This window comes from Apostichopus japonicus, chromosome 13 (genome assembly GCF_037975245.1).
Source record: "Apostichopus japonicus isolate 1M-3 chromosome 13, ASM3797524v1, whole genome shotgun sequence".
NCBI classification, from domain to species: domain Eukaryota; kingdom Metazoa; phylum Echinodermata; class Holothuroidea; order Aspidochirotida; family Stichopodidae; genus Apostichopus; species Apostichopus japonicus.
Window position 1 is genome coordinate 12,868,773 of NC_092573.1, and position 13,751 is coordinate 12,882,523.

Below are 13,751 nucleotides of genomic sequence, written 5' to 3' on the forward strand. Positions count from 1 at the left end.
CAGCTTGGAGCTGATGTCAGAGACCTTAAAGGTTAAATCTGCTTCCAGATGTAGTGTCTAGAACCTAGTTCATGGATTTCAGTTTAGCATTATCAGAACAACAGCCAATACAAAAGTAATGAAGATACATTTTTAATTGTGAAAGTACAACTGTGTCATGATAAGGAAGTATGCAGGAAATCCTGGATGGCTTGCCATGAGCATACACCCATGAAGAACAACAGTAAGCTGTTTACTATACTGTCAATGATCTAGAACTATTGATTTTCACCATTAATCAAACTTCACAAATTGCAGAGAAAAAAAAATCCATTATCGTTTGTTATTGATATTGAAGGAATGCTTCACTGACACAAATGTGGATTATTTGGAAATAAATAAAACAAAAGTTACCTTTTTCCTTAAAACATCTTTAATTTTCTCATTTCTTTCATCTGGAAGAGAAAAACCATATTCTTACAAATTTGAATGCAAAAATGTAGTTTACTGTAGTCATATAGTTAAAGTCAGGGAATGATTTATCCATCGCAACCACAAAATGCTATAGAAAATGGTCAAAATGCCAAACAAGTGCAAACATATATAGTAGTTTTTGACACTGGTATCATAGTATTTTATAGTATGCTGCACAAAATTTGAAAGCTAAACTATTCCCTGAAAATACAAATGCATTTGAATATTCTGTGGTTCTGATAAAGTTCACACATACAAGAAATAAATGCATGCAGAAGTATAATCTAAGTTTGTTATATATATCTACAGTTGTAGCAAGAATTAGATAACAAATATTGGTTGAAGTATGATGCTGTTGTTAACCAACTTAATGCATATATATATCACGAGCGTTAGCTCAGTGGTTAACGCCGGTTCCTTTTAATCATAAGGTCCCGAGTTCGGGTCTCTCCAAGACTAATGTATGTCGTCCAGTTACAGAGTTGTTGACAATTGACAATTCATAATCACGGACGTTAAAATATGAATCTCAGAGACTGACTTCGGTCAGCTTGCGGCTTTGATAAGCCAATGATGGCTTCTTTGCGAGTTCCTGCTTGCAGGAGGATCTAAGATACATACATACATATCAAGAGTTGCCATACTACATAAGTAGTATACATAAAGATGACATGTGTTTTTCTTACAATGCTGTCTATGATATAAAAGTAACTTATAAGGACATCAAATCATGCATCAGACAAGCAGGCATGGACAAGATTCAATCCATACGGTTAGTTTAGTTTATTTTGGTTTAGTTCGGTCTTGTTTGGTTTGGTTCGGTTCAGTTCATGAAACCAACAGAAGCTTATTTGAAACTCTCTCAATCATGGATGAACACCTACACATACCAAGCCTTCTCTGTTCTGAGACTTATGAGGCAGGTGTGTAATTGTCTCAACCATTCCTGCCTCCAGGACTGCCATTTAAGGTCCTCATCTGATGGACTATTGCATACCTCAGCATCTTACCACTTTCACAAACACAGAGGAAGGTCAAGGGTATCCCATTCATCATCACTGCAAAGCAGCTATGGTAAACGAAGTCGTTTCGAGACCATTGAAAGAACAGAACCAGAATAGGTCAAGAAGATCTGATTCTTGGTGAGGATTTGAACCAGGAACCTGATGGTTGTGGGGCCGACAATCTAACGGTTATACCACACCTTCACCACTAGGGAGAGTTGGGAGATATATTAATTTCTTGAAATGATATATCTTCATAATATCCCATAATATCTCATATTCTATTTGCTTACCATACATTAGATATGTAGATACAGAGTGTGAATATTCATATCAGACAAAAAAAATCTCATAAATATTCCGTTTCATTGATCCACCTGCATGCACGGTGATTCATTGGGGTGCACAAGTGTATTATTTGGGTCAAGGCTGCTGCAAGTATATACTCAAACAAGCTGTAGAAAAAAGAAATTTCTGGTACTCACATTGAATGGCTGGCAAGAAGTATCTCAGTGATTTTGTGTAAAATTCTATGGCATTCTTCCATTTGCCGGCATTGTCACATTTCACAGCTTCAAAGACGAGAGCTTTCTATGTTGAGAAGACAAATACATCAAGAGGATACTTAAAGCAATCGCAAACCACTTAAGGTAACGCTATCATGACATATCAAAGATTGGAGAAATGTGTGGTGAAGCAAGATCTACAAAATACACCAGCAGGATATCATATAATGTTAACGGACACCAGTATTGGCCCCAAATTTTAGGAAGCTAAAAGTTGCTAGACGTTTTCATAGATCTACAGATCTTTGAAAGTAACAACGATAGTGTGAAAGAGCGCATGAGAACACGTCCAATGAATTTATTAACAGACAACTGGGTGATTGACTCATGGGTGAAGGTTTCACCACTTGTGCTGTTTGGTGGAATGAAAAACATGCTTTAGAAAAGACAGGTTAAGAAGATTAAAACAAGATTACTTTGATGTATTCTTCAATAGTTACTAATAAAATTATATATACTACTATTGATCAACTCAATATACCATAATTAATTGCAGTCGGAGACTGCAGCTTGTCCAGTTTCTCAGAACTAGATAGGAACAATGTCACAGTGCCCACTGTGATTTGGAGTGTGGTTGGCTAGTCCCATGACAATCTTTCAAAGTAAAACACCATACTACACTTTTTCACTGCAAGACTCATAATTATCTATAAGCTAAATCATCCCATCCAAGTTTTGACAAAGTTGTTTCCTACAAATACTTGCTACATTTTTAGTATTTATCACATGCAAGGTAAAACAAGAATTATCTGAATCCCGACAAATTTTCTTCATTTTTGAAAATATTTCAGGATGTCTGAAATACAGGTCTGTTTAAGATTGCGAAGGCTATTAATCCACATGAAATGGCAAACCTTTTTGGATGGATATCACTAACAGAAACATCCATTACTATTATAATAAAATCACATGCATTGGATCTAGTACACAATTAATTACGTTTGTAGACCAAAGGTTGTAATGGTGCAGAATTACATGTATAAAATTGAGCATATGAAGTACATTTTTGAATGTCACCAAAGTCAGGGAAGATATAAATGATAACTGCAATATTCATTATTCCCAATAGAACAGGTCCACCAAATGTAGTCACACTTGAGAACATTTTATGACACACAGAACCGTAGTTAGTGACACGAGAGGGTTATAAAAGGAATGGTTTCATTTCCTTTATTTGCAAAAACAGATCAAATGATATCAACAACTTTATCTGTAATTTCTGAAGAAGAAACCAGTTTTGACTCATTTTCGAATTATTTAGTAGGTCAGCGCAATATTTGAAACATTCTACATTAGCACCTAAGGTGCAATGTTATATTTTATTAACCGACCTCTTTAGCTGAAGTAATCACTGAATTAATTAAATCTTACACATGTTTTTGAGAGTTTGATATTGAAGTACAGGCAAAACTCAAAGGAGCACTGATACTCCAGTGTTGAAACCTTTCTTGGCACCAGGCGCGTAGCCAAGGGGGGGGGGGGCAAAGGAGGCAGTCGCTCCCCCTTGAGCATATTTTTTTTTTAAATTTAAATGTTTTTATGATATCGCTAGTATTTTCAAAGAGAAAATGCTAAGATGCAACTTACAAGGCCTGGGAAGTGCCATTTCCAGCGATCTGGGAGGCATTTTCAGCCAAAATTTTCTTGTACGCTTCGCGCCAACCATGGTGGCGCTACGCTTAGATAGTTTGCAATGCCGAATCTACAGTTTCACCCCTCCCTTGGCAAATTCCTGGCTACGCGCCTGCTTGGCACACACTTAACTGTACGATTCTTCAAGAGCACAACTCTACTTGATGAAGGATACACTGGGTCGTTCGATCGATGTATGGGATTCAAGTAATGAACTAATTGATACAGTGCATAATTTGTGTGATACAAGGCATGAAAAAAAACCACTAAATGGTATTTCTCTGTGACTTACTGCTTTCTTTAAACTATCTTCGGATGGCATGTGTTCAAGATCAATAAACGGATGGCTGAAAAAAGCCTCAAAATCTATCCTGTCGTCTGGGTCCCTCTGTAACAGACGAACGAGCAAATCCCGGCAATTATCTGAAATTGTTATGGCGGTTGGTATCTGAGGAGGGAATTGATGGTCAAAAGATTTCAGATTTATTTATGAAAATTAGTCCGTCTAGAAATATGTATAAAGATAAATGGATCAGTTTTGTTTGGGATAGTAACATTTCAATCATTTATCTTCACCCGATGAGAGGTCCGACCCAATACCAATGCATGCAAGTTAATTGCACTTTATAATATGGTTAAGTTACTTTTGTGTACTATATCTGTCATTATGGAAGTCTTTTTGTCAAGAAATATGCTATATTGGTTATAGATCCACTTCTGTTTGGGAAAATGAAATATTTTATATTATTTCATAAATATTTTATATATATTTCTCTTCACCTATATTGGCGGTCAGCTGCGTCCAATACCCAAGACCCATGCATGGCAGTTAACTATTCCCAAAGGCCTACATGGGCATAAATATTAATGAAAGTGACTTTTGTGCACTGGTTTTATCTTTGAGGAACATCATAAAGATGATTTATCAACATTTCTAAGTCATTCCTGTTATAAATAAAGATTGATACATATTGGTATTAGGTTACACAATATCTCAAAACTTCAAAGAGAAAACTACTTTATGAAGGCACGGCACATTTCTTCATTATATACTTGCTGAAAATATCGCCACCTGTTTCATTCCTATTTCACAAAACTTAAAACACATATAATAATGAAAGAAACATAAAAATGAAAAGTACAAGAGTACAACAACTTACAGACTTGTTATCACAGAAAAGCAAATCTTCTGTGTGAAGTTTGCCCTGAAATATACTGATTCACACACACACACCCTTTCAGGAACTATTTTGTGACTACCCTAGGATTTGTGTTGGAAGCATAGATGAAAAAAAGTTGGAAGCATATGTGATTGTGCTTGAAGCATAGATGGAAACATTTTATGTTGCGAAGGATTACACCTTCATTTCTCGGTTGGTTAGTGTATTTCAATGGATCTGGGGAGACTTAGCTTGGAAGACAATATTGCTCTGCATTATGGGCTACTAGGATAAGTCTTCCAATAAAGTTTCCTTAATGGATGTTAATTGTGCACTCCTAAAAGAATTATTAACAATTCATTCAATTCAAAACATCCCCAATTACTCCCACATAATTAAAACAATAACCTGATACAATGGGATTTTGTAATGCACAAACAACTCTGCAAGACAAATATTCTCAACTTGCATGCATGAAATCAGTGCATGGTTGAGCAATCTTTAAGTGTAAAACGTTGAAATCAAAAGTTAATAGAAATTGTGACATATTAACTTAATGATACAGGACTCTTGGTTACCTCAGTTTAGTATCATTGTTATTGAGTGTAACAGGTTGACCAAAAAAACCAGATATATTGTATACTGCTTAAAACATACTGCTATCAGTCTAACTTGTTTCTCTATAGCACTCTGAATTTTTAAGAAATGACCCTTCAAACAAGTTGAGGTTCACCAGTTAAACCTTGTAGTCTAATACACAGACCATTAGATCAGTTCCTCAGATGCAACACAAAACTCAATGGGAAAACATAAGACTTTAATTAATGGCCTCAAATGACATGTTTATAATGTGACCATATTTATAATGTGTTAAACATTTGTCAAAGACAAATTTTGTCATCCTAGGGGGTTCTGTTGTTTATATAAAGTTAAAAGAATGTTACTGTTTTTGTTGAGTTATTAGAATTTATTAAACAATGGATTAAAGTTAACGTTAACTCCTGCACTGAGGAGTTGATGTCATCATCAATTTAGCCTTAAAGGAGCTTTCCAAAGATTTAGCACTCAAAGGTTAATATCTTGAAAACTGCAATAGCTTTAGAACCATTTCTAGCACTAAAAGTTTTAGTTTTTTCTTGGACTATAAAGTTCTAACAAACAACTGCAGGGTAGTTTTTCATTTCCTTTCCTTTTTAAATAGAGTGTCAAAATTGTTCCTGTGTAAGTTAACCAGCCCTGATTACTTAAAAGTCTAATAACCAGTTACTTGTCAAGCATATATATATATATATTTGATTTCTTTTGCCATATAATTTCTTGTTTCCTCATGGACAAAACTATTTCATTGCTTAAAAGAACTAAAGAACTCACCTCTATAGGTTTTTGGCTGCTTATTTTCTCCGCTAACTCGGCATATGTTCTTGATGCATAAGGTGCTTCTCCAAACAGGCATTCTGAAGGAGAAAGTATTACATGCAAACAGATACAGATTAAAAGATAAACTTATGTAATCTATAATAATAATCTCTACTATTAAACTACATGCAAGAAGTATATTCATTTATCATGTTTGAACTGATAAATATTATGAATGAACGATAAGTTTTCAAAAGATATATACAGATCGTAGATTGCTGACTTGCTGAATAAACACAACATCTTTGGAGATTCATTTTGCACGCTGTGATCTTTGAAGTTACAAACAAAAATGTCATTCTACTTTAACATGATAATTGTGAGATTAATACATGTAATGAGCTTGTACTGTTACACCTTTAATATGAATATGTAAATCCTGATAATATGATGCAATCATCTCATGAATATTTATGATTAACATTTATTGGTAGATGTACTGCATACTTCAAAACTCAACATCTGTTAGCATTTGGTCTTGTTAACCACAACAAACAACAACAACAACAGCAACAAGTTAGGTATATTACTGGAAAGAATTTAGTTTAGGACACTCAGCAGCCACGTGTTCATGTGGGAGAAGCCACATGGCAACTAGCTTTATAAGTAGAGTCGGGTGGCTATAGATCCAATTTACAGCTTCCCTCATGTTGGATATTTTATCTTTTTGGAAGCCCATTTTCAGATGCGGGAAAAAACGTAAATATCCACTGGATGAAAGACCAACTGTACTTTAGCCAACCAGGGCTCAAACCCACAACCTCCCAGATGTTAGGTTTCATTGCGTCTAATGCTACCGCCTTTATCCACTTGATCGTAGCACCGGCTTACCAACTTCAATAATGTTCAGTTTGGCTTACCGTACATGATAACTCCTGCAGACCATAGATCAACCTTTGCTGAATACCTTCTTTCACATAATATTTCAGGTGCCATGTACAATGGTGAACCTCTCAATGAATCAATCGTTTCCTCCTGTGCAAGGTGTTGGGCGAAACCAAAATCTGAAGAAGAATACAAAAAATCCAATGAAAAGTCTTCAGGTGAAATAGCAAACAAAGAATCTCCTGGGATATCTTATATTTGTGTTAAAGGGTGTGAAGACTCACCCACAAAGAAAGGTCTCATGCCGGTAATCTGACCTAGCTTCGATTGAGGTGTAACAGAAGTGTTCGACACCACCATCGATCCCAGAAAATACACACACAGCTTGCTACCGTCGTTAATTAAACACTAGTGTACAGTCAATACATACAGCTACTGTCAATACCCACAACACAGTGTACATAGCAGCGATGGACATCTCAGGTCTAGATAAAAGATAACAATTAAGGTATCACGTTTCATTACTGTCTGCATTTTGTAGCGACAAGAAGAAAACGTCATTTGCAAGCAATGGAAAGTTAACTTTTCAGAGCGCAGCACGCGGTTTGGGGGCGAGTCTGCAATGCCTTTAAAGGAGAAACAAACCCAACCATCATTTAGTATTGGCTGATGTGATAGAGATAAATATGATGAACAACTTCCACGAACAGCCAAGAAAAATGTTATTCCAGATATAACAAATTTCATGTTCCTTCACTGACAAGGCTGAAGACTTGATCAAGTCTAAATATGACATTATCAAGCCACTCCTGATAAGATTCATTCACTGCTTAAGGAAGCTTTCTCTTCTCACTGGTGGGATTGACAGAGATGTTAGTTTGTAATCTGAATTCATGTATATGTCAATTCAGTAATATTATGAAAGGAGGAATATATTACCTTTCAATTTCTTTATATTTGGAATTAGAAAAGAAAAGAGACTTTTGCAGTATTTTAGCATGTGGTTTGTAATAAATGCCATTTAATTTCTTGACAGGGAGTTTTCCTCAAATAATCAAAGTTACATCATAAACCCTCTGCCTCCCCCCCACCAACCCCCCCCCCTCCACACGCACCACCCAAACCACCTCACATACATTTGTATCACAGTCTGGATGCTAATGTTAGTATTTTTATTATTATGACAGTTCATTCTAATTCAGTGTTTATGATGCATGACACCAAACGACCGGTTTTGTTTAATAATTTTAAAGGATTCTAGTAACTATAATGACTAATCAACCTTGCCACAAAATACTTGGAATTATATAAATTATAGAAAGACTGAACATATTTTTCTGACTTACCTCCTACTTTAAGCATTGGTCGGTCTGCAGTACACAGCAAAAGATTCTGTGGTTTAAGATCCATGTGAGTTATATGTCTCTGGTGTAGATACTGCAGTGCACTCGCTATAAAAAATGGTGACATTAATAGGAAATCAACTGTTTTTCTCAATTAAATTAATATTGTGCAACATTTAAACCTGATACACTTTACAGCAAAATTTCATAACGTAACATAATGGAATTTAAAATCTCTACAAAATATTTCACTTTCTTAAACTTGTTCTCTTCTTGAGAATAACTGTAGCATGAAAAGTATATCACACCATTTGCTTGCATGTTAATATTAAAATTACACAACGACAAGATTTATAATGAAACAGGTACAGCTAAATGCTACATTTTTTGTTAGCTGATAGCTGATATTTCCCCCAAAATATAAAAAGATACCGCTTTAGGAATCACAAATGATTTCGAGTTGGTTAGAATCATGTTTGATCTCTAGAGTAAAAATATGTCACCAAAACAGAACTAGTATTGTTCAATCAGATGACAAATGCCTACAGTGGAATTACCACCTTCCTTACAGATTTCAAACTTCTGGACTTACAATCAGTGTATATAGCCTAGTTGCATAGGGTGTCCATATATAAGGCGGGAGGCCCTGGTTCAAATCCAGGTGGCGCCTGGAAGTTTTTCACTATTCTGGATTTGCAACTCAATACAATTTCAATTATATACATGTATATATATAGCCAGTAAGCAGTTACTCTCTCATGGAAAACATTAAACTCATATTATACTAAGTATTGCCATACCAAGCTGCTGCAGGAACATTTTGACTGTCTGTTCTGGAAGAGCTTGTCGTTTTCTGATGAAGAGGGAGAGATCCCCTCCATTGCAGAACTCCATGATGAGGAAGATAAAGTCATCATCCCACTGCAAAATGAAAGTTTAAGATAATAGAAAATAAAGAAATAAAGAAATAAATCAATTAATAAATCAATAGATAAAAAAATTAATAAAAAATTAGTAGGACTCAGAACTCATTTCAATAACTTATTATGAAGTCTTTTCCATTTATCAATAAATCCATGCTGAAGTCATTTCAATAACAAACTACAAAGTTTTTCAATGTAAAAAATAAATTCATGCTGAACTCATTTCTCTTTTTCATTTATCAATAAATTCATGAAGAACACATTTCAATAACTTACTACAAAGTTTTTCAGTTCAACAATAAATTCATGATGAACTGTCTTCATAATCTCTATTTCTTTCAGCAAGTTTTCTGTAGTACTCTTAGTAAGGCCACTCTTCGCGATACATTTTATAGCCACAACTTCTCTCACTGGACCCTTGAAGGAGTAAAAATATAAACAACTTGTAAGAATAATGGATGATGAAATCTTCCCTTTACACTTTTTAGTAGCACAGAACTCTCAATATTTTAAAATGCTGATGCAATCTTTTTTTGGGGGGGTGGGGGGCAGGGGGAGGACGGTTTGTATTAGTAATATTAGCATTAAATCACCTCTCCCTTCCAATAAAAGAAGAAACTTTATGACCCTAAGGTTCAGAGACATTATCAAGCATTCACAATTTGATGATTAATACTAATTATGAATATGAAACTTGCCTGGGAAACAAACTTTTGAGAATATCTATTTTGAAATGAAATGCATGTACAGCAGTACAGTCTATGCTAAGTCGGTTAAGTACAGTAGGCCTTTTGTGAATCTGAGATTTAAATTGCCCTGCAATGGATGATAAATACAACATAAATTTTCTCAAAGAGATGACCGGTCCTATACCGGCAGTAATAAGCCTACTGTAGACACAGAGTATGGAAGTCACTTCATTAAAATTAAACAGTTGTGCACACTGTACACAGTACAGCATTTCAACTGGCAATGCTAAAGAAAACCAAACCAAACAGGAATAACATCACATTTAGTTGGCCGGCATTCCTTGTGAAGTATGTGCACTGGAAAGAAATTGCTGGAAAACTTAAATGCAAAACAAACTTTGTAGTGAACAAGGTAATTGAAACTTTCTGGCAACAATTATCAAGAGTAGCACTTTTAACCTAGGATCTGGCATATATTCACTTCAGGTTGTGATTGTTGATATGAAACAATGATAATTTTAAATTTGGGAGGTAATGTTATTGTTACAACTTACAAGGTGTTGGGCATGAATTTATGTTTGTCACTGCTAAAAATGCCACTGCTAAAAATTCTTTCTTTGTGCACAATGCTTTTTGTTTTCTGCACAATGACAAATCAAAATCATTTAGCTTTAGCTATGTTACATATTTTATTGTTTCATTGCACATTCATGAAACCACTTATAATTTCTTGCCTCGTTTCCAGGACTACATGTAGTATATGACTGTTATGGGATGTATAGCTATACTTATCCACATGATTTCATATTTATCCAGCTACTGGTGAATTAAGACATAAGTCATGTTATAGCTGGCAGCCAGATGAAATACTAAATTCATTATTCAACAAGCTGCTATGTGAATCATGATGTTTCGTTTAGCAGGCCAACTGCCAAGTGAGAATAGAGAAATGTTGATCTAGTTGGTTGAATATGTATACATGTGCTACTCATAATCCATATTCATCAGGCCACTGAATGAGTATATTACAATAGCATGTATATATTTCCTTATTCACACGGCTATTGGGTGAATAGAAAGGGCACTATTCCTTTCTGCCATGTCTGGCAGCTAAATAGGCTCAACCATCACTTAAAAACTAGTATACAGTGTCTTGGAGCAAGATACATCCCTTCTGGTAGAGAGCTCATACAGCAAAAAAGGTAAAACTAAACTTAAAATGGCTATTTCTGTGTGATACCTTTCATTTATATCCATAGAGTAAGTGACGATGCTTTTTTTTTCTTCTTGTTTTTGGTCTAGAAATTAGGGGACATGATATTGGTGTTACTGTAAATCTATTGTGTAAAAATGAAAGGGGGAGGTAGAAGGGGGAATGGGTATCTCAGTGTTTGGTGGTGCTATGTTTCATAGAGATGGGCAAATGCCCAAGTTTCCGTAATTCATTCTCCAGAAACAGTTTTGTCAAACTTGAAATTTATTCTAAACCATTTCACAAATTGCAGAATAGTCCCTTGGGCATTTCTCATCCAGGGATAAAATACTGGGGCAGATTTAACCCAGGGACTATACATGCAATCAGGATGCTATCCCCATAAAGTAAAGTAATAGAAGGTAAGAAAAGCCACAACATTATTTTGGCAAACAACTTAACTGTATGGTTTAACTGTTAGGCAACTTCATTTAACCTAACATTCTATCTGACCTTCATGAAGTAACAAGTAAAACATCCTGCTAACTGTTGACTGTGCTCTTTGCCTAATTAATATAAGAATGTTTTAAATAAGCAGGCTGGTGTAGTACTAGTACTACTAGTACTTTGTAGTCCTAGCATAGTAGTAGTAGCATGGTGGGCTCATAATTGACGCACTTAAGGATTGGATTGACGATGTCGGTCAACATAAAATCAAAATCACTCAACTGCATGCACTTTTCATATGTGTAGTTCCTTAGAAATGTAATGATCTCAAAATATTTTTTGTTCTGTGCTTACGCAACGTACAATTGAGAAGAATTTGACCACAAAATGTCTGCTGTGTCAAGTTCTTTCATACCCCTAAATTGACACATTCGTCGATAAGCTAACTGTAGTGTAGGCCTAAGTATACATCCATTGACTTTGGATGCCGTTTGCTATGCTCTGAACCTCTAAGCTTAGACAGGTCAGGTCCCAGAGAGTAGTGGTATCATTTTGAAGTAATTTTGGTTATTTTTAGGGAGTAAGATTTCCAAATGTCCAAAAAAATGTGTAAAACTGGGGGAGGGTGTTAAAAGCTTAAAAAATACCACAATTTGGTTAGCAAATAGCTGAAATGGATTCAAACTCATGAAATATGTAATTCTGCTTGACTGCAAAAAGTTTAGGTGGCTTTCTGTATCGTTGCTAGTAATAACTGAAGGTGCGTCAATTACGGGGGTGCGTCAATTACGAAGCCTCTACTATACTAGTAGTATAGTCAGTATTGCGAAGTTCGGAACACTGCGAAGTTCGGACACCCCTAAGAAATACACAATTTAACCTACAGCTAGAGCCAATTTCACAAAAAACTACGAAGCTACAGATATTTTCTCTCCAAAATGACCCGTGTGCAAGCAAGTACTTACATATTTGCCAATAGGCTAGAAGGAAGTTATGGTTTTGAGGTGTTTCAAGGCTTACATGTCTGAACTTTGAAGTGTCCATAGAACTAGTAGTGGCTATAGTGTATCTTTATTACTTATATTATCATGGGTATTCAAATGGCAGCTAGCTGACTATAGATGCATAACCAAACTACCTCCCCGAGGAGGTATATTATCATCTCGTTCTCCTGGCGACCAGTTTATGATTTGCAAACAACTTTTTTAGATCTGTTTGTGTTAAATACGGTAGGTAGGCCTAGTACTAGCTTTGGCCTAGTTCCACGAAACGGAAGAAGCCATTACCACCATTTACGGTTCTCAAAAATAGTATATTTATGATACCTCAATTAAAATAATAAAGTATGCTTGGTATGGTGTACCTTGCGAAAAGCTTTGTAAACTGTAGCATAGCTTCCACTTCCTAACTTTTCAGTTAGGACAAAACCGGGAACTTCTGGGAAGTTAGCTAGTCTACTCGCCGTAGACGAAGCCATTGCACGAAATCCATCTATAGCAAAAGATTGTACCAGGGAAGAGCAGACATTCTACCTAAGTTGTGAAACCGGATATAAATTATCACGGGGAAGGTCGACATCGCTCACCTATAGCTGCTAGGTAAAACTTTAGCATGTATAAGTAGGCCGTGTAACATAGATCGAATATGCGACGTTTGTGTTTATTTCAAACATGCTTGTTATTTTTATAATTTCAAAATGTTGAAAGAATGCATAACATATAGCCTCTCCGTCCTATAGCTTCACAGACTTCACTGAATGTAAACTTAACAATGCAAGTATGCCCGCATTATATGAATTTAAGTATATGTCTACCTTCTAGTTATAATATGAACTTCAGTTTGAGCTTGATTGCCATGATTCCTACGTACAGTGGCGTAGGAAGGTACTTTTGAGTGAGGGGGGGCTGAAGACTGATGGCCAGCCTGGGGGAGGGGTCTAAGGGGAGGGGGTGTCCCCCTCCCCTTTGGAATTTTTTGCATTTCCAGGTGGCCTCAGATGCAATTTGGTGCAATATAGCACACTTCAACACCCACTCCATTTTGTAAACTTAATTTTGTATTTTCACCTGGCCATAGATGCAATTTGGTGCTCCAAATGAGA

General features: G+C 35.7%; 1 protein-coding gene across 2 annotated transcripts in view; it reads right to left on the reverse strand.

Annotated features, from left to right (window-relative positions):
* LOC139978340 (serine/threonine-protein kinase ULK3-like) overlaps positions 1-13,175 on the reverse strand; it is a 54,522-nt gene extending 41,347 nt beyond the window's left edge. The window contains exons 1-9 of one of the 2 annotated variants that reach the window (XM_071988452.1): positions 13,014-13,175; positions 9,599-9,739; positions 9,200-9,320; positions 8,403-8,507; positions 7,092-7,235; positions 6,187-6,269; positions 3,948-4,103; positions 1,943-2,048; positions 394-434 (exon numbers count right to left, since the gene is read on the reverse strand). In XM_071988452.1, the coding sequence (XP_071844553.1) occupies positions 394-434; positions 1,943-2,048; positions 3,948-4,103; positions 6,187-6,269; positions 7,092-7,235; positions 8,403-8,507; positions 9,200-9,320; positions 9,599-9,739; positions 13,014-13,127 (1,011 nt within the window). In that variant the 5' untranslated portion in view covers positions 13,128-13,175. Of the gene's footprint in view, positions 1-393; positions 435-1,942; positions 2,049-3,947; positions 4,104-6,186; positions 6,270-7,091; positions 7,236-8,402; positions 8,508-9,199; positions 9,321-9,501; positions 9,510-9,598; positions 9,740-13,013 lie in introns of those variants that run through there. The other variant, XM_071988453.1, reaches the window with a different exon arrangement.
* Positions 13,176-13,751: the final 576 nt, after the last annotated feature.